The sequence below is a fragment of the Nelusetta ayraudi genome, unplaced genomic scaffold, assembly GCF_046127955.1.
Source record: "Nelusetta ayraudi isolate G7.1 ecotype Tasmania unplaced genomic scaffold, CSIRO-AGI_Nayr_v1 ptg000033l, whole genome shotgun sequence".
Classification (NCBI taxonomy): domain Eukaryota; kingdom Metazoa; phylum Chordata; class Actinopteri; order Tetraodontiformes; family Monacanthidae; genus Nelusetta; species Nelusetta ayraudi.
The window spans coordinates 4816824-4838228 of record NW_027466083.1 but is presented as its reverse complement, the minus strand read 5'-3'; the positions used below and the strand labels follow the sequence as shown (position 1 = coordinate 4838228).

General features: G+C 46.4%; 1 protein-coding gene across 3 annotated transcripts in view; it reads right to left on the bottom strand.

Moving 5' to 3' along the window:
* Positions 1-10302: 10302 nt before the first annotated feature.
* Positions 10303-21405, bottom strand: part of LOC142891864 (replication protein A 70 kDa DNA-binding subunit-like) — a 36597-nt gene continuing 25494 nt past the window's right edge. For 2 of the 3 annotated variants that reach the window (XM_076031779.1, XM_076031777.1), the window contains exons 14-17: positions 18482-18658; positions 18282-18389; positions 18009-18095; positions 12883-13724 (exon numbers count right to left, since the gene is read on the bottom strand). In XM_076031779.1, the coding sequence (XP_075887894.1) occupies positions 13623-13724; positions 18009-18095; positions 18282-18389; positions 18482-18658 (474 nt within the window). In that variant the 3' untranslated portion in view covers positions 12883-13622. Of the gene's footprint in view, positions 10415-12882; positions 13725-18008; positions 18096-18281; positions 18390-18481; positions 18659-21405 lie in introns of those variants that run through there. The other variant, XM_076031778.1, reaches the window with a different exon arrangement.

The window sequence follows — 21405 nt, the reverse complement described above, 5'->3', positions numbered from 1 at the left end:
AGAGCCGTTGGAAAAGCTCTCAGAGACACAAATAAGCTCACCATTGGCGGCGCTGCCTAATTAGTACCCAGTATCAAGCTCAGTATGCAGCACATGTAAACATGCATGTTGCTCTGTGTGGGCTGAAAAAGTATAGAAAGGAAGAAGAATGTCTCTGGATGGAACCGAAAGTCCCCCTGTGAACAACTTCCTGCAATTTTATTTTCCAGCTATAGACAATACGCCGCTGTTCCTCTGATCACCCTCACATCAAGACGTCCATGAAGATATATCTTGTTATTCCTCTGTGGAAAAACCTATTTTAGCTCGCTAGCTTCCATGCGGGGTGATAACCCTCCCTCCAATTAAGTCCACGCTACTGGAAAACGCGCACGCCGGCGGTTCTTTGTGTTGAAGCAATCCTGTGAGACTCCTGAGCGGTGCACGAGAACAGTCGCCTTTTCAGGCACACAGAACGAGAAATCTTATGAAAGAGAATTGGCAAAAAGGAAAAAGTGTCTGGTGACTGAAGGCAACATTTCACAGGGTTTTTAAGTGAAATGGAATGCCTGATTAAGCCCAACTCATTAGCCGCAGACAGTCCCGGACAGGAGGAGGAGGAGAAGAGAGCAGAGAGAATCTAATTAGAGTGAAGACAAAACCACTAGAGATGATCTCAGTTATGTCCTAATAAAGAAGACTATGCTTTAAAAAAAACAAAAAAAAAAAAACGCAAAATGAGGCGACTTGCATGCTTTAAAAAAAAAAGCCAGTTTGCTAATCTGAATCTAATTATACTTTTAAAATCCAACTTGATGGCATTTATTTCGCCACATTCCGATGCACTGGTAAGATTTTTCAAATACGGACATCAGCTGCCAATGTTTGAGCCCCATCAAAAAATGTTCCTGAGATGAGATTAATATTTCAGTCATGACACCTGCACCACGGACCCCCGCCGTTTATCCCGGCAATGATTTGCATTTTGTCACACCAAGGCTCTGGCGCCCACAACGCAAATAGGCCTGACACAGATTCTGACAGCGCCCCCCTGGGACAGAGACGCGACAGTGCACCCGTGCTTACAGGGGTGTGCTAAGTGGGGGGGTGGAGGGGGGGGGAGACAGTCGGAATTTCAAATTGATGTAAAGCTGATGTAAAAGAAAACTGGGCGAGCGTCGAGGGGAGTGACATTTCACAGGAAAAAATAACAGCATTGATGCAGACCAAAGAGCACTAAATATTTATATGTCCTGCTTGAGGAGAAGAGATGTGGACGTGCATGATTGTGCTGGGAGAAAGTGCTGCTTTTCTATCTAGACTGTGAAAACGAGCCATGAGTCACAACCCTTTCTCACATCTTTGACGTCTGATTTCTTGAGACAGATCAGTGTGCGTCCATTATCACAGGGTTCCCGCAGGTCCAACACAGGGCTGACTGATGACAGGTGCTACTTGGTGCCCCGTGTCAAGCGGCAGCGGCACTAATCTATACAACTAATCTGCACAAAGTGCCTTTCTTCTAAATCACATCTTTGTCCTCTTAAACATGAGAATCTTTTCTAATGCATTTTTTTTAATGCAATGGCAAGGCCAGCACTGACGTGCTTCCTCTTGACACAATAAAAAATGGAGATGAGAAGTGGGGATCGGCGGAGGACAAAGTGCGGCCGAGCGGTCGCAGCTTAATGGAGGTAAAACTGCCGGTCGCGTTCAAAGTTACTGAGGAAAGAAAAGAAACCATGAAACTTTAGTGAGTGAGTCTGCTTTCAGCCCTGCCCTGCTGGCCCTCGCCTGATTATCACTTCTCAGCTAACCGGATCACTTCAGCTGCGGCCGTGACGGCCAAACGGAGACCTGCACGTGCACGGCCAAGACGTGGCCGCTGACTTCGTCCTCGCCTTGTCTACTCGATTTGTGCCTGTAATGGTGCCGTGCGACGGAATTACCCTCCAGAACTGTTCGCAAAAACACCCCTAAACCTTCCACAATAGAGACTTTAATTTAATGTTAATTTAAGCTCCTACATTATAATAATATTTCACGCTGAAGTTACATGCCAAGATGCGAAAACAGACTGAGAAGTCACATTTGTTTGGCAGAAATGTCATATAGGGAATTATAGGTTTAAAAAAATACACAATAGTAATATTATTATTATTATTGTTATTATTATTATTATTATTATCATTATTGTTATTATTATTATTATGATTATTATTATTATTACTAGAACAAGTACTTGCATTTAAGTACATGATATTACACATTATAGAATTACCTTGATTTTTTTTCCACAGATGCTCTGTTATTTCCAAAAACATCCCTCAGAATGTCTTTCTGGAACATTGGTGACTGTCACAAGTTTCAATGCAGTACAAACACAAAAATAACAAAAATGTCATATGCATACATATACAGCTGTTATCGGTTTCATGGTATAGGCACATGATTTACAAGTACAAGCAGAGTACTCAACCCGGGTATTGGCACAGATACCCAATACTGATATCGGTGCGGGTGCATTCCTAATAATAATAAAAGTGGGCCATTTGGCTAGGAGGAGCAAAAACACAACGTGCAGCAGCAGCAGCACCCTGCCCTCGACGCCTTGACACTCAGTCATACATGGCTGCCACTTGGTGAAATTACCTTCTAAAAGAAACGCTCATGTGTGTCCTCTGACAAAGCCGTGGCTTTCATTTCCCAACAATGGCGGGGCAGCCTGCATGGCGCCGAGTCAAAAATCAATTTGTGAGGCCACAAAGAAAAGAAACAGGTAGTGGCGCAGAGAGCGGCGAGTCAGGACGCACCCTGTCAGTCTTCCAGTCCTCCTTTTTCTCTCCGCCCGACACAACAGAAGTTTGCATCCCCGGAAAGCGTCTTCCTCCGGAGCTGGTCGCTCACGCCTGTCAGGCCGGAGACGCAGTGACGTGGCAGCAGCCAGGCAAACTGTCTGATGGCCATAATTAAAAGTCGCTCTTCTCGTCGATGGGACTCAGTCCAGCAGTTGCATGCCTCGGCTCATTTTCAATTTCCAGGCATGCTGGTGTGAAATGCGCGAACCCTTCAGCAGAGACAATGGAGACTTTGAGCGGAATGATGAAAAAAGCCCCCCCGCCCTCCCATTTCCCCTGCCCCCCCATTTCCCCTGCCCCCAAAATAGAGACCTGAAATAATCAAGTGTAATTTATTACCGGATAGCTCCTGTGTGTGTGTGTGTGTGTGTGTGTGTGTGTGTGTGTGTGTGTGTGCGCGAGTCTGTATGCACGTGTGTGCATGTCTACTCATGATATAACGGCGGCAGGAAGATCATTTTTACGCATTGCCTTCGTTCTGACAGCTTCTACTCTCCAATCCCCCATTTAATATAAGACTTCTCCTTTAGAAAATATATTAAAAAAAAAAAAAAAAAAAATCTAATTTCATACAAGGTTTCAAAATTTTCAGCAGCTCCCACCTCCAGAGGTTCAGGAGCGCTTTCCTTGCCGTACTGCTCCTCGCTGGCTGCCTGCTGCACCAGATATCTGGCTAAATACTGGAGCCACAGGCTTCTGTGATTAGCCGCGACCCTGTGGGAGGGAGATTTATGAGCTCCGAGCTCTGATGCTGCTGTTGTTGTTGTTTTTTTCCCCTCTTTTTTTATTTTTTTATCCAGTCTAAGTCCAGGTATTGGAAAGCTTCATAACCAGACATGCATATTCCATTGTGCCCGACGCCTGTTTTTGTTCTAATCCTGCTTGAGTGTTCATATTAAAAGGGTCGTTGGATGCTTAATTAAATATTAACCCCCTTAAGCTGCAGAGACCTTCCCAATCACATCCCACAGATGCACCTGTGATTAGTACGTGTGCGCGCGCACACACACACGCACACACGCACACACGCACACGCACACACACACACACACACACACACACACACACAAATAACATGTACCAAACACTCAACATGTGACTTCCCATCGGGCAGTAATTACACAGGCGATGTAAACTGGGTAATTAGTCTTGTTTCCACTTCTCTCTCTCAGCTGGAAATGTGCTGTACAAGCAGCTGACAGCAGCATCAAAACATCCACTCGCTGCATCTCAATAGTAGGCTGATACAAATCCTTAACAAATAACAGAAAATGAATAAATAAATAAATACATAAATAAATTAATGAAGCAGTGTTGACTTGATGAATTTTCCCACTGGTCAGATATTATGCTAATTTATTTTTCTTATGTTTTCTAACCAAACCATTGTCAACTGCTGTGGAGCTTGTAAGAGGCTGCTGCCCTGTAGTCTGGCCTGACAAAAAAAGGTCTGAAAGTGGGAACAATAAGGGAACTTTAATAATAAATCTCATTAGATTTATGGTTTATTTGGTCTCCTCGTTTTATAAAAGCAATAATATTGGAGGCAACTGAGCTCTAGTGTTTTGTTTTTTTTCTTCTTTATTCAGACTTAGACAGTCATTTGTTCTGACAGACTGTTTATTTATCGTGCTGGTAGTGGGCGTGGACTGAGAATATAGGGAGAATATAGAGCCTCACGTTGACTGTCACTAAACGGCTTCTGAGATGACATCAGTTGAATGGTGTCGTACTCGAGATAAGGCGTATTGTTCGCAAGCGCTCATGCACTTTTCAATCAGCCAAACACGAGCAGATGGGCCCACTGCTTGACTGGAGAGGGACTCAAAAACACTGCCTACAATTACATGCACAAGATGAAAAAAAATCAGACTGAGGTATCCTTGATCTGTTTATGTGTTTTCTTTTGATTTTGTCACAAAGTGTCCCTCTGATTTGTCCGACACGCGCTGCGCCTGCGACACCTATTTGCAACAAATCCCCAAAAGTGTTAAATAATTCCGCGCGCAGAGCGAAGCAATCATAAGCTTACGGCCCATTCATGAAGGCGTGATTAGCCGAGCGCCGCCGTGCCGTCCTGCGCCGACTTCATTAAGCCGCCTCACACCTCTCGCGTCCTCTCCGTCCACGGCGTAATGGAAAAGCACAACCGCCCCAGCAGGTGCGTCTAATCCGGCAGATAAGCAAAACAAACAAGGGGCCAGGCCAGGCTATCGCAGTCATCTCCCTGATTGGATCGGCGGGGGGGGTCTCGGGAAGATAGAAGCTTAGAACATTTATCTACTGGCTCATCCTTCAGTCGCTAAAGGCGCACGCCGAGACAAAATTACGTGGGAGTGAAATAAAGTCGAGCCAATCTTTGGCCACAAGGAATTAACACACTGAAAAGATGAAAAAATTCTTAGTTGGATAAAAACCATCTCCAACTGCACAGCTGATGGGCTCTAAGACCCACAAGTGCAAAGGCCTCACTCATAATTTAAAGTTTGGCAAACATTTTCTTTCACCACTAGCAGGCCGTAAAGGCAGACGCAGCGGGAGGAGTTGGAGTAGACGCAGGTAGAATGGAAAAGTGGTCCACAGGTGCGGAGGGAGAAATCAAATAACAGCAGCGGACACAGCGAGCAGCGAGAACAGCCGCCGTTCCAAATGTCATCCTCGTGCAGAGACACTGCTGGGGGAGCTGTGAGGTGCAGCTGGCAAGGCAACACAGATCACCTGCCATGGAAACACACTGGCGACCCTGGTGGACAGGTGGGGGATTACACCACCTTCTCGTTATTATCGCGACATCAATCGGTTAAATTGCAGTGTAGCAGCGGCATGAACACATTGTACCGGACCGTATGTCAGGGCAACACAAGCAACCGTTCATTCACACACTGAGGGACGGCTCGGCTTAGAGTTGCCTATTAGCCCAGTGTCCACGTCTTTGGGCCGCAGGAAGAAGCCTGAAGTGAACCCACACTCACATAGACACAGAGAGACATAGGCTCCACCCAGAAAGGCCCGGGATTTGGGAATGGAATCGACAACCCTGTTGCTGTGAGGCGACAGCGCTCGCTAGCTACTGGGTGGCGAGAAGAACATCTTTGAGAGCGTGCCACGCGTGATGAACTCGGACTGGCCAATTTATTAGGTAGGCTACAGTGTTCACATGCTCATTAATGCAATCAAAGCTGATAAGCCAATCAACATGCAACAACCCAGGCATGCAGGGTTCTTCATCATGTTGTGCTCTCAAATTGTATCGCGTGTCTTGAGGCTGCCAGAATTGGAGTTAAAACAACAGACCAACAAACCAACAAATGATTCGCCGAACATGGCACGAGTGCCAAAGACCCGATGGGCACCGGCGGCGATTCAGTTTCGGTCGTTCAGCTCACCCAGAGTTTATTTATGGATCACATAGCAGCATTTGGTGGATGGCACGTCCTCCACTTACACGGATGACATTTAAAGCAGAAATCCCTCACACACGAGGAAGGACTGTCCACTGCTCAGGTGACATTTGGTTTCGGCTGTACACTCGGGCTGTTTTCACCGCCGACTGATGAGCTGCTCAATTAGCGACTGTGGCACCTGAAGCCGGGAGCCGTGGATGAATTGCTGCTGACGTGGCGGGTGGGGAAAAAAAGAGAGAGAAGAAGCAATTGGCAATTTGGACGACACATCGCAGGTATTTGCGCTCATGACCGCCCACTCGTCAAACACCGCAGTGTGTCTGCATGAGATATGTAAACAGAAAGTATTTTTGAAAAGGCAGATTATGAGCCGCGTCCAAAGAGGCTGATGCAACTCGACTGTGATGTGCTTATAGTATAAAGCTTCCTTTTAAAACAAGTTGTTTCCTTCAATGCTGCTGAAGGCACAGTTGCATGTTTACAACAAAAAATATTTCTTTATTTCTCCTGGAAAAACAGCCGCACAAGCCAGGGCTCAACCAGATCGTTGATGGAAGGACCAGAAGGTGGCGACACTGAGCAACAGAGGGTTAGAAAATTCTGAGGTGCGTAAAATCGGATTTTAAATATCTCAAAAAGAAAAGCAAAGTGGTGGTACGGCAGTCTTAAAAGGGCGGAGCCTAGCATGTGAATGCTCTAGCTCACCTGTTGTCAGAGCTGTTTGTGACATCACAGAGGGGTGTTTACCAAAACAACTAACGATTCTAAAACATCCATCCATTTTCGATACACACTACCACCTGCACTCAGGGTCACAGGGACCATAACACAGAGAAAAAAAATGTCCAATAGACCTATGCAATTACACAGGCCACACACTTGCACAATCCTCTGAAAACACTGAGTCATGCTCAATTTGTGTCTTGTGGCTATTTTTGCACATTAAATGGTCATCCAGCTGCAACAGGCCTGATTTAAATTAGCACAAACGTTAACACGGTGCTGCAGAGCGTGAAGCACAGCTGGTGATTGCAGAGTCGAGGGCGCTGTGGGGGAGGGTGGTGGTGGGGCAGGAGGGTCTCGGGCACAATGACCGATGCCTCATGCAAGGCTTAAGAATCATAAGCTGCGGCAGCAAAGGAGAGCTGGGACCACGTCCTGCAGCACCTGTCGACAGCAAATCCATTTAAGGCCTCTGGAGCGACGCCTCAGGCAAGAGCCAGAGAGAGATGAAAAACTTTTCAAAGTTGTTTTCTGCAAAACCATGCTGTTGCCTTAAACAACTGCTCAGACTTCAACTCGCAAGTCTCGCCCGTCCGTGACACCAGTCGCCAGGAGGAAGTGTTTTCATTAAATTAAGCTTCATTTTATTCCTCATTAGTCCTCATTCTTCACAATTCGTTGGTCTGCGACGTGGAGAATGGGATCAGTCGGCCTCAGATAACTTAGTGTAAGAAAACCTGAAGCTTAATTAGGCCAAATTTTGGAGAAGCTTTCAAAGCAAAGGCACATGTTTGTACTGAGTGTTGAGATGAATTAGGAGCTGAGAAAGAGCATCATTAAGGGGCATTTTTTAGAGTGTCCGCCTGTGGAGAGGCCCAGTCCCTAATTATCAGCCCTTTCAAGAATGAGTTTCAAATGCTGGCAAAGAAGACATCTGATGCCCAAATCATAATATCTTAATATTTGTGTCGAGTCTGGATATTGAAGCAAAGAGTCAGAAATGTGTGTCACCCCTGAGTGAGATTCAGCTCCTCGTGCAGGATGATTCTCTAAAACATGGAAATAAAAGAAATTAGGGAAGTGAGCTAGTGCCTTTCTCGTGGCTCTGCGCTATCAAAGTTAATTGAATTAACCGACAATTCACTGGCGGCGACCGTGCTCCTCCCACACAAGGACGTCGGCTTCCTCTTGAGAGTTTGGAGCTTGTGCAGCGAATCCCCCCAGCAACTGCTCTCAGATCAATCCTTTACGAGGCGAGAGGAAGAGAGGAAGAAGCTAATTTGATTGATGGGAGACACGTGTTGCTGCCACATCCCGCCGGTGCATTTCTCATAATCTCATGTTTTGTTTCATTTCGGTTTTTGTTTTGTTTTTTATTGTTTCCCCTCCTCTACGCTGCGCTGGAACCATGCTGGCCGCCTCCAGCGGCCAAATATCCAAAAAGTCATATCCTGCCTTATGAGCGTGGCACTCTGCACCATTAATTCTTTACAACAGTGCCCTGAGACACACATTCTGCCCTCAGACAGCAGCCACAATAGAGGAAAACACAATCCAGCCATTTGAGTAATAACCGGCTATTCATGCATTTCTCTCAATCTGGTTCTCTTCAAATTGATGCCGCCGCCAAAGCCGCTCGCTCGATATTACCCCGGCTGTCTTTAGCGACGCCACAAGAGCAAAAAAACTTCTCATTAGCCATAAAGAAAGTAATCTGCCGCCCTGCACAGTCTCACTTCCACGAGGCTATAAAAGCACATAGAGACTGCGTTTTGCTGATTAGCAGTCCAGTCCGACAGAAAAGAATGGTGTGTATTTGTGTGTGTGTGTTTCCAAGAGAAAGCCTGACACAGTCAGTGTTTAAAAATCGACTTCCTGGTTATGCAGCAGATGCTTTTTGTCCTGCTGTTTAACTTTTTCAGAGAGGAAGGTGCAACTTGAAAACGAGTCTCGCAAGCGTGTGGATTAAACTTTGGGGCAAAATGTGGGGATATCAATCTAAAATGTTGCACTTACAAATAGAATAATCCATCCATCCACCCATCCATCCATCCATCCATTCATCCGTCCGTCCGTCCGTCCACTCTCTGTTTGCTTATGAATAACAAACTAATTAATCTTCAGACATGGGGAAAAAAGCATTATGAATTATGGATTAAGTGATTAATTATGCAAACAAGCGCTAACAGCCTGTAGTTCATGCAGACTGCGACCAAATAAACATACTACACTGTAGTACAGTGTTTTTCTTCTGCTTTCTGGCTAAAACAGTTGCAACCAAACAAACAAACGTGATAATGTTGTGAATTTCACATTAAAAGTCTTCACATCGGTCATTTTACGATTCAAAGTTCCGGAAAAAAGTTTCTTTCGTGTTCAGAAGTGCAAAATATAACACTCGATGCAACACCATGCTCGCTGTTATTCCTGACAACTTGCACCTTTTGGCACAGACGCAATTCTTAAAGATCCTTCTTGAAAAACTTAACTGGTTGAGGAGTTTTTTTTTGTTTTTTTTTACTTTTTAGAGAACAGCTACACAGTCATTTTAACGTTTCATGAAGTGAATCGTTTGTAATTCAAAGCGAGTCATTTCTTAAGAATTATCATTCATCAGAGGGAGTGCATGGCGCACACGGTGCACTCTGGCCTTGGCGCGGGCATGGCCTTTGGCTCTTCAAGTGGAGCAAACAAAAACATACATAAATACCCCCAGGCCGAATCTGCTTACGGTAGGGGGAGGTGTGTGTGTGTGTGTGTGTGTGTGTGTGTGTGTGTGTGTGTGTGTGTGTGTGTGTGTTTGTGTGTGTTCGTGTGCTGGGAGGGGGAGGTCACCTGGTGCTGGTGGTTCGAAGAAGAACAAGGAGAGAAGATGAGAAGCAGCGTCGACTGGAAAAAGAAATCGATGAGGCGCTCAGAGAGAAATGATGGTGGTGGTGGAAATAATATGGAGGGGGGGGGGGCAATGGGTATTGTCTGTGGACGAGGAAGAACAGATGATGGGGGAGAGGGAGGAATGGGACACGTGCTGCTGCTGATGGGGTAAATTATGTCGAGCGGAATGAGGCAGGAAGAGACGCAAGTGCAGGAATAGAAGTGAAGCTTCTGCAGCTTCCTGTCAGAAACATGTTGCACCAACGAAACAGCAGACAATCCTACAGAACCTGAGCTCTGCCCTTGGTACCTCACACACACGTGCACACACACACACACACGCGCACACACACACACACACACACAGGAAGAGTGACTATAAATACTCAGCACCGTTGGCACCTACGTGAAGTCTCCATGCTTGTCGGGATGTTCCCCACGACCGCAGGCGTCCCAATGAAAGTTCTCCATCCTGCTCACAACCTTTCAATTACTGAGCTTTTTTTTTTCGTACAGTGACTTCAGTGGATAACATCAGGTGCCCGTTCGTGTCTGAATGACAAACACGTTGCAGCCCTGCAAACAAACAACACATGGCATCATGGCCTGCAACGCTATCAAGAGTTAGTCAATAAAACGGCAGTGCTGTGAAGCGGCTCTCCCTATACGGCAGAATTTATACAGCGCTGCAGCTGCATCACCTGCTGATGTTTTTAATAAGAAAGACATGCATTTTTTTTTTTTATATGAAGAAAGACATTCCATTCAGCTGCTGTGCTGCAGAATATCACAGCACCATGTGACGATCATGAAAGGTATAGGACAAATGATTCTCCTATACTGGCATTTCATTTGTCTTCTTCCATCGACGGAAAGCCATGGCAGCGTTGTTGCATTGAGCTTCTGCCCGACAGCGTCACACTGTAAACCTTCCGGATAACAGTCGTCTAATTACTTGTACAATTCCAAGACTATGTTAGAATTTTTACTGCAGTGTTGTGACACCGACAAGGAAACAGGTGAAGGTTTCTGTCCTTCTTTTTTGTACAGACAAGGGTTCTGTTTGTCCCACCTTGACATGTTTCGGCAGACCATGTCAAGGTTGCACAAACAAAACTCTTGTCTGCACAAAATACAGACACAAACCGATGAAAAACTGAAGACATAATGAACACAACCGAACGATGAAGGTGAAGGTTTAAATTCTTCTCACATAAATTAAAGGTTGTTGAAGCAAATAAAATTTGATTTCAATATAAATATCAAAGGTCTTTTTTTTAAAGCTGAAAATCCTTGTATCGCACTTCTTAAGATATTTAAAGAGGCATTGGTCCTTTCAAAGTAAAAGCCTTCATTTCCCAACCAGCTCCAAGTTTGCATTTCTAACTAAATCTATTAATAATTGTGTTGATTTGCCTTTTTTTTCTTAATTAAGATAAATGAAGATAAAGGTATGTATAAGTAACGTCTAACGTCTAAATGTAAAACACCCGGCCACTGTGTTTGTGGTTTCTTATGAATGCTGGTGAGATACACACACACACACACACACACACACACACACACACACACACACACACACACACACAGGTAGGAGGACTGGCTTGAACCACAGTGCATTTCCCGATAAAGCGCCTCGGTCAGACTGACTGCGGTCGGGGGGGCACAACCTCTGCGATAACCGCTGGCTCATTTCCATTGGCCGTCTTCACAGCCTCACACAGCGTCCGCAGATAGAGGCGGAGCGCGTATTCACCAGGCCGAGAGGTCCCGCGTTCCCAGAGAGAAGATATGACAAAACCTCCCAGCGACTCACTTTGCAACGTCACGCTCAGATAAAGTTCTCCAGGGATAATACAGCGAGGGGGGAGAGGAACGGAGGGGAGGGGGAGTGGCTTAATCTTTGCACGGTGTCCTCCTCTGGCCCATAATGCCTCAGGGCTGGAGACTTGGTCCATGGCCGGCGAGTGATTAAGTTAGAAACCGACGTTCCGACCTGTGTTTTTTAGGCTGAACAGGAACACACGGTCGCAGCTGCTGCACCTGCTTACATCAGCAGACTCTTTTTTCCCACTTGTTTCTCTTTTCCTCAACATGATTTGATTCTAAAAGCTGGCACCATTTCAGAGTGAAGTGACCCCCCCCCCCCCCCCCCAGTAGCAACCACATTAATTCTTCATGTTTTGATGACCACAGTTGTTTGGTTTTTTTCATACATGTTTTTGAGGACCACTTCTGCTTCTCCTTTTCATCCTGGTCCACTTAATGGGAACATGCAGTCCAAAATAAAAGCCTCTCTGCATCTCGTTGGTTTATGTGCAGTTTATTTTTTTTAAGTTCTTGTTTTTCAAAAAACAGGACGATAAGAGCGCGGAACAGTGCAGATGGAAGGGAAGGTGAGAGCAAAGTTAAAAGAAAGGTGACACCAGGGTAAAAAAGGGTGTGTGTGTGTGTGTGTGTGTGTGTGTGCGTGTGTGTGTGTGTGTGCGTGTTTACAATCTCCCCCAGTCACTCACAGAGGTGGCATGGCAGGCAGCAGGCGGTGCTGATGGCGCTCTGAGTGAGTGAGCGAGCGACCTGGGGAGGTGGACGGCCTGCTGCCAGCGTACATCAGCGTCCTGCCCTTGAGCCACACCTTTGTGCAGAGGCCTGCTGCGCCGCTGATAGACTCTGAGTGCTCGCTCACGGCAACAGTCGGCGGTTCGAGGCGACGAGACGCGCAGTTAAATTTAGACGTTCACTTAAGTTCCGAGTTCATCAGTGAAACGTCCGGATGTCTTTGAAGGTTCTCAGTCATCCAGGTCATCTCAAAGTAGAAGGGTTAAGTTAGGGCAACTGTTCTTGTGATGTTGAAGATGCATTTTCAGTTCTGAAGAACTGAAAATGCCCTTCGGATGAGAGGCGAAACGTCTTCAAGATCACAAGAACAAGTAGTAGCAGTTGACCTAACTCGACCCTTCTACTTTGAAACGTCCAGAATTCTTTAGTGGTCAAACATCGTGGGCATTTTCAGGATTTTAATTGTTTTTCATCCTGGACTCTGGTGGAGTTGAATTACATGCTTTATTTAAAAAACAACTCCATTGCCGTCCAGAAAGCAGTGGCCTGTGTTCAGCTGTGCTCAGCTATGTTTACAGCCTCCTGCTATAAGCTTCCTACGAAAACTGCTGCTTTGTCGTAAACCTTCAGCATGTCTGGAGGGAGGGAGGGAGAGAGGGGGGGAGCCAAGACATTTACAGTGTTTAGCCGTTTTAATGAGCAGTAGTGCAAATTCTCTTCTGAAACATTATTGTTTTCTTTCCATGATTTGTTTTTTATCCCTACATTGAAATTTGTAATTTTCACAGCAAACTCTTTTTACAAGCCAAGACACAAACCACCAGCTTTTAAATCCAACAATAAAATACATCAACAAGGACACGACAGCTCACTAAAATAAAACAAAAAAAGAAAAGTAAAAAGCATGAAAGTATACATTTAAAAAAAAATAAAGCACTATAATAAAGGTCTCAAAGACTTTAAAGTTTGGCTTCTATGAGACAACGGTGTTAAAATAGAAGGTCAACTTGTTTTCACAAAATCCCTCCGTCCTGCTGCCAGAAGTGAGTAACCAGATATCACTGGTCTGTCTGGCTGCCATTTGCACAGATGAATCAGCGGCCGACCCTCGGCTGCCTCGCACAGATCCACTCTTATCTTCCTCCCTGGTGGGTGGATGGGAGGGGGGAGGGGGGGGAGGTGAGGTGCAGGGGGGGTGGGGGGTGGGGGGGGGTCGGCTGCCAGTTCATCTGGCCAGTTGGTGGATGTTGCTGAGGAGCCTCCTGCTGTGGTCCCGGTGGTCCACCGGCTGGACGTCCATCACGGTTACCTTCACCCGGCTCTCGTCCTGCAGACGGAGGCGGGGCAATGAGACAGCTGTGCGTTAAAATCAAGCATTTCGCAGAGTTACGTCAAGTCCTCTGTTCGCCGGCTGCGCTGCAGTTGCCGCGAAATTAGCGGCGCCAGCAGCCCAGAGTCGCAAATGAGCGCGAGGCGGCTTACGTAATCCGTCCGTTCTCCTCACTTTTCATCCAGCGCAGTGTTAAAACCAGAGGAGCTGCGGACGGATGTCTGATGTAATCATCGATACACCTCGCTGGCCGCAGCCGTACGTCCGTCTGCGAGCAGCTCCCTGTTACGGGAGGATACACTACAGCGCACAATGTCTTTCTCAGTGTTTCTGCAAGCTTTTTTTTTTTGCAGGCCATGAATATTGCTGCTCCTCTGTGGCTGCGGACCTCCTCGCACTGCTGGTGTTTTCCTCTCAAGGGTTCTCCAGCCTCTGTTTTGAAGAAAGCATTCTGAATGGTTCTCTGGTTCTCCGCTCAGACGTTAATTCCTCTTTTCCAGGGTGCCACTCAAGGCGTTGCTGGGCATGCAGCTTTACAGTGGGGTCTTTACAGTGGGGTCAAGACTCCGTCTTGGACATGTTTGAGTTAGTCAAAGACAAATTTGCATTGTAAAAACAACTTTTAAACACAATTTCTGGGGGTGCTGACACTGAACTATTATAGGGCTTGCGTTGCACAATGCAGGGTTGCTGGGACACGTGCACCGGTAAAATGCGACTGGCGACACTAAAATGCGACTGGCGACATCAATGGGACTCCCACTCAAGCCACTTCGGTCTTAAATTTGAGACGTGAGGGTGAAAAAACACAAAACTGAGAGCAGATCCTGGTTCCGAGTGGCCAGGGATTAGTAGCGTCACACACAGCAGCTCTCAGCGCAAATATAAGAACTTTCATTACCATCAGTAGATGAAAACAAAACAGTTATTTTTATAGATTGATATGCCAATCAATCTGAGAATTGTTTTGGTGAATTTGCAGTTGATCGTGATCGACTCCATTTAACAACGCTGGTTGTTGTTATTTCTTGCTCTTATTTTTGTATAACAACCGAGCGCTGACAAGCCACATTGAAATTTTTATGTGGTGGAACAAAGATGACAAAAAAGTGAATTTGTGATAAATCTTGCAGGAAGCCGCAGCTGTCCCTTAAAGAGGGCAATACACGGCAAGAATTCTGAGAAAAGCAGCCGCAGTGCCGATATCGACCCAGGCGACGAATATGTTTGGCTCCAACCAAATCAAGAGCATAAAACAGACCTGCGACGTTTCAAGCACTGATGTGTTTATCGCCACTTCAGCACATCACACACACACACACACACACACACACACACACACACACACACACACACACACACACACACACACACACACACACACACACACACACACACACACACACACACACACACAGCTGCAGTGATCACAAAACACCCTCTGATGTGAACTGGCAGCCAGGCGACTCTACAGCTGCCGTAATGGAAATGCAGAGCAGTGACTAACAGAATTACAGCAGCAACGTCCTGGGAGCGAGCGGAGGGAAGAAAGTTTGCACTGCAGCACAAGCAGGGAAGTGAATTAGGTCAATTTAATTTTGCAGACGGAAAAAACGAAATTAAGAAAGGAAAAAGGTGAAGTGCCGCACGCTAAAATGTTTTGGTGACTTTTTTTCATTTTGATTATATCCTTTATATTATTGTGTTATTTCCCATCGTCAGTCAAATTCTATCATAGGAGGACATGCTTCCATTGAGCAATCTCAGGCCGCGCGATACAAACGGCAACCAGCGACGGGAGACGACAATGAGCAACGCTTGGAAATGAACAGACAGCTGCGGCTCCCGTTTCCAGAAAATATCTTTTCCGTCCAAGCAGACTTCAACACCGGGGAAGCGTTACAGCAGAGATGATTCATTAATCAATTAGTAATGCAGCCGCCATTACCGGCACGGAGGATTTTCTCATTATCGCGAAGCAATTTGACGACTCAATTAGCATCTTGCAAAAAAAAAAACTACCTGAGGATTGACAAATACATGGAGCCGAAGGTGGGACGAAGGTTGAGACTGAACACTGGAACGGGCCTGCGGAGGCGCCGGGAAGCACCCGACTAATTGAAAAGTGCATTCCGAAACATTCTAAAGGCTTTCTAGGCTAAACAGTGACACTGCAGTGGGCGGGCTGAAGAGCGTAACACACTGATAGCGAGCACACACCTCTAACTCGCACCACAATTTCACACAGAAATAATGAGACTGCCAGCTGAAAAAAAAAAAACACAATGTAGTAAAAAGCCGCGGATCCCCGCGGAGTCATTGGGCTAATGAAGCTATGAATAATGTAGAACAGGGGCGGGTTCTCTGTGAGTGAGAGTTCTGTGAAACGTACAGACGGGTCTATACAGCTCCGGCCGTGCTCTCGGCCAGGAGAGAGAGTCTGCCGCAGAGTAAAGTATTAGAGCATTAGATACAATATTCAAGAACGACTGCAGGACAACACATAAGGAACCAGAGCGGACGCTAAAACAGGCATGGCGGCTCTTCATGTTGCCTTCTGTTCCTGTTTATGGATATTTACGCATCATCAAATAGTACACAGCAAATTGCAGGAGATGAAGGGGAGGAAGGTGCAGAAACAGCTGCTGTGTTTATGCCGTTTGTAGTTGTGTTTGTGAGCAGACTCCAGTCGTCGCAGGAGGAAACGACTGATGATTGAAAGAGAAAGTCTCGCAGTTTATCAGTACAATAAAGAAGGAAAAGTGAGCTTTCCGGCTGAAGGAGATCCCATAAGTTCCTTTAAAATATGATCCTCGGCTCAGTTCTTTATTTTGGGGCGTCATTAATCTCACTGTTCTATTTTTATGAAGGCGCTGAAGGCAGAAGTCTCCTGTCGCGCTGACGGGTCTATCGTAAAGAGCTGAGGTAAGAACAAAAAAAAGAGAGAGAGAAGAAGAGACAAACTCAGCAGAGACACGCTTCCACGCTCGCTGTTTTAAAATCGAGCCGCTTTGAAATGGAAACAGTCAACTTTGAGTGGCACCTGCTGAAAATAAATTCAGACGGTGCTGATGAGCCTCCTGCAGACCAGGCGTCTCCTCGGAGACTCTCGCTTCCGCTGCTCGGAAATTCTGCATAACACTCAGCGATCAACACAAGTGGAGAGCAGCATCGCCAAAACTTTCAGCGTCGAGCGCCGAGTAACTCGCGTTTCTCCCTCCGTGGTCTTCACTGCGATGCAACACGACGTTACGCAAAAAAAACGTCATGAAACTGACGACGACGCGAACGTAACAATCAAACATGAGCATGTTTACTGCAGGTTACATTAATCTGCTCTTGATTTTTATTTATTTTTTTAATCTGTCCTGCAATGTATTTGTCAGCCAATGTTTTCGACTCATCGCCGGCTTAATCTTAAATCCAAGCCATAAAAGACGACAAACCATTACAATGCTGTGCGCTGCGGCCTGCTGGTGCAGCCCTCAGCGCCTGCCAAGGTCGGTGAGTAACCGCTTTGTCTGCCGTGTGCTGCTGCACAACGGACACGCAAAGAACACGCAGACGCTAATTGCGCGCCGCTGGACACACAGCGCCCTCACGTACTGCCCATGTGCGGAGCGTGACTTGTGGACGTGGATCGCACTGCGTTCCAGACCCTGCCGAGGTCACGACGCCACCTTCACCATCATCATCATCAGCACCACCATCATCATCATCACTGCGTTCCTCTCGTACCCCCGGTATGTGCCCCTAGTTAGCGAATCAGGCTCGAAATAATGATGCTAATTAGGCTTAGGCAGACAATGGCTAAATGCTAATTAGCACCTAATTAAGAGAGATGAGTCTGCAGCTGTATTTGCTTTGTGTCATCCCGAGGAGCAGCGTCGACGCAACAACTGCTGTTGTGATTGTAATTGCAACACTTTGGGATTGTTGTCGCGAGGCCGACGCGTCTGTGATTGCGTCGAGCCTTTCCGAGACTCTGGATCACACGGTTGCCAGTTGTCTTCTCGTGCTATAGGCGGGATCTGGAAGCTGAGCCTTCGTCACATCATTTAAGTGCATTTCCAACCATATTAATGTTGCATTTGCAACAGCACACCAGGAATAAATAGTGGCTCACAACATTTTTATTCAGCGCTGCGGCGACAACTTCGACAGCAACAGATGTGTGGGCTGCTCGGTGTCTCTCGCTCTTCTACGTTTTCCTGTTTATTTTTAATTAATGCCAAGATCAGCCTGCGCTGCATCGTGGCCGATGAGGTGTCGGCTACTTACATTGTACGTCTCCAGCTTGATTCTGTTTCTGAAGATGTGCGTTGTGTAGCAGGCTTTCTGGAAGACTTCATTGAATGCGTCCTCATCCTTGGACACACACACACACACACACACACACACACACACACACACACACACACACACACACACACACACACACACACACACACACAGAGTGGACACAAGTCATGATGGCAGCCTGCTTAAGTAAATGTACCTGATTGCAAACAAGCTTTCCACATCCACGGGGCTGCAGTCGGCCCGTCGTCTTACCGTGTCCCGGAGCTGCCCCAGTGTGTCGGCGCTGCAGCCCAGCAGAGTCTCGGCCGACTCCTGGAAGCACGTCACCCACTGGTTGTCGCTGAAGTCGGCTAAGTTGGCCTGAAGGACGGAACGTGAGCAAAGATAGTCACGCAAAAATGATCCCGGTGACGGACAGGCAGTGGCTCCGACGCACAAGCAGCCGCACTTACGGAGAGCAGGAGTCTGTACTTGAAGTTGGGGAACTCTCTGTTGCACTTCTCACAGCGGTACTGCCCATTGTGCTGGTCGATGACCTTCTTGTTGCAGTCGCCCGACGGACAGGCCTTGTACAGACAGGTCTCCTTGCGGATGTAGAGCAGCGTCGCCACGCAGCTGAAGTAGTCGGCCTGCGTTTCCAACAGAGAGGAAGAGTCATCTGATTATCAAGTCTCTCTCACACACACACACACACACACACACACACACACACACACACACACACACACACACACACACACACACACACACACACACACACACACACACACACACACACACACACACACACACACACAAAGACTTTTACAGTTTGAATGACACTAACAGTCATAGAGTCAACAGTGCTGAGGTAAACTATTCTACATATCATTTGTTAAATAATTCTGTAAATCAATTTGAGCCGAACATGGTGCTTTAGTTTCCCCTTTATGGGATTGTTAGAATGTGTTTGAGTGGCAGCTGACTGTCACACATGAGCTTAACCAAAACCTCAACATCTGACTTTCACTTGTGGAAACTAAATCATACCAGCGTTTGAAAAGATAAAAATCTTCCAGAGTTGAAGGTTGATATAGAAGAGAAGCATTGACTGGCACAGAGCGACACTGGACCCTGACAGGAAGAATTCACTCAACACAGAAGCGGATCATCAGAGAGGTGATGCAACACAAAGGCCAACGGTACAGATCGCTCCGTTTCTGTCCAGTGGAGTGACAAGTGACAGCCTGCAGTTGTTAGCACAGCGAGCTGGCGAGTTAGAAGACGACAGTACCTTGACCTTTGGAACTGCATCGAGTTCCATTAAAACTGCACAACAAATACCATTTTGACTCCGTCTGAAGACTTCAGAAATACAACTTTTCCACAGGAAATCAAAGTTCTATGTCCAAGGATGTGTGGCAGTTGAACCCACTAAGCGACACAGACACTGAACACGTTCAAGAGTCGCAAAAAAACAGCCAGTTATTCTTCACGTCAAGGCCAAATGTCATGTTTTAAACCATACCTAAGAATAAAGGGAGCACCTGAGTGAAACTGATGACACCATTACGTCCCCCGCTCTTCCAGAATGTTGTTGGGTTGTTACAGGATGTAGGTTGACATGATTTCACAGTCCTGTTTGGACTTTTCGGAGATCTGAGCGCAGTCAGGACGGCCCTTCACAAGGTTTTACCCTGAAGGCAGCGCGGCAGAACAGCATCTCAGCGTGTTTGTTTGTGTAGGATGCTGGATCTGTCCATGGTGAGTAAGAGTCCAGGTGGCCGAGCGCTGCGAGAACGCAGTGACTAACCACTTGTCTGGACGACACAAGCGGCAAACTTAGAATAGCGGGACGGATGCGATGACCGGTTCCAGCAGGGAAAGAAATTGCACAACACACACAAAGAAAACAAGGGCGAAAGAAACTTTCAGCCACCGTTTCTTCTCATCCTACATGAAGAGAAACACCAAAGATACAAAAGCACGGCCTGCTGGCCAATTATTCACAAATTGTAATAAACATAAAATAAAGCTCCAATCAAAGACATGCAATCACAACTCACTGCTAATAAGTTCTCATTGATGTTTTTTTCTCTTGCTTGAATTTTTGAATCTTCTTTGCTGTATCCTGTGGTGTCATTACAGTGACCACTGTGATTTCACATGTTATATTTTACACGTATAGCCAGCAGAAGTAGGAGTGCTGGCACTAAATGGATTTGAATTGGATTGGGTGGGCCACTTTATAACTGGACAGGCCTTTAGTTCCCTGCCAGAAGGAACTTTCAAACTAAAGCAGAATGAAGGAGGAAAAAGAGTGGAAACTAACATTTACTTACAACATTGTGGCTTTCAAATTACAACAATAGCAAACCACTGAATATCAATCAACACAACTGATGACACAACAAAAGCATCTGTTCCATCCTGCTTAGAGTAAAATATCTTCTGCATTTCCTCTTTGGCGCATGACAGCCTCTGCCATTTTATAGTTGAACTATGTCTAAATATGCTGGAAGTCGGCTTAACCAGTTTCTTAGTGTTAATTCTAGCGTTTCTTTAGTGTTAGTGCTGGCCTACAATCAAAAAAAGCGAAAGTAGATCAACTGAGCGGCGTAAACTGAGCAAAGGAAGAGTGAAAATACACCCTTCAACGTTTTGAATATGGCTGAGGTCAAAAACAGAAAAATGAGATGCAATTAGAATGAAGTCAGATCAAACTGGCTGCTGGTGAATCTGCTTGCCGGCGAGTCGCTCCAGCTGGTAGCAGCTCCCTGTTTACAAGTCTCTCATCTTCTCCAAGCATTCCTGGAACAGTCTGAAAAGCAATAGCGGAGGGATTTTGAGGCTTCTCTGCATAATGGATGCGAGATAAAAATGAATTTCCCGCTCCGCCCGCACCTAAATTGCGCTCACTCGGCATGTCCACTTGGCCAGCGTGCAAGGTCACATGCACACGAGGTCCAGACGGACATGCACGCGAGGCGGCCACGACGTGCCAAAACTTTTTTCGTTGATTTGCGAATTTTAATGTGGGCGAAAAAACAGCCAAACTAAGTCTAATTAAAATGCAGCAATGCTGCGTAGATTTCAAGAGATATTAGCACCCTAAACTCGCACGGTTAAAATCAACAGCGGACAAGAAAACAAATGCAAATTCCGGCAGTGGAAGAGTCGGGCGGGGGTGGGGGGTGGGGGGTACGGGGAGTGGGGGCGGTGGGGGGGGGGGGGTTAGTCTCTCATCCCGCAGAGATGCACAGCATTCCATTTCCATAAATATAAATATGAAGAATGCAAACAACAGATGAACTGCTTCTCACTCGGTAGCAGCAGTGACGACGGGCGTGCACCCCGTTGCAACACACACACACAGGCGCAGAAACAACACAATGGC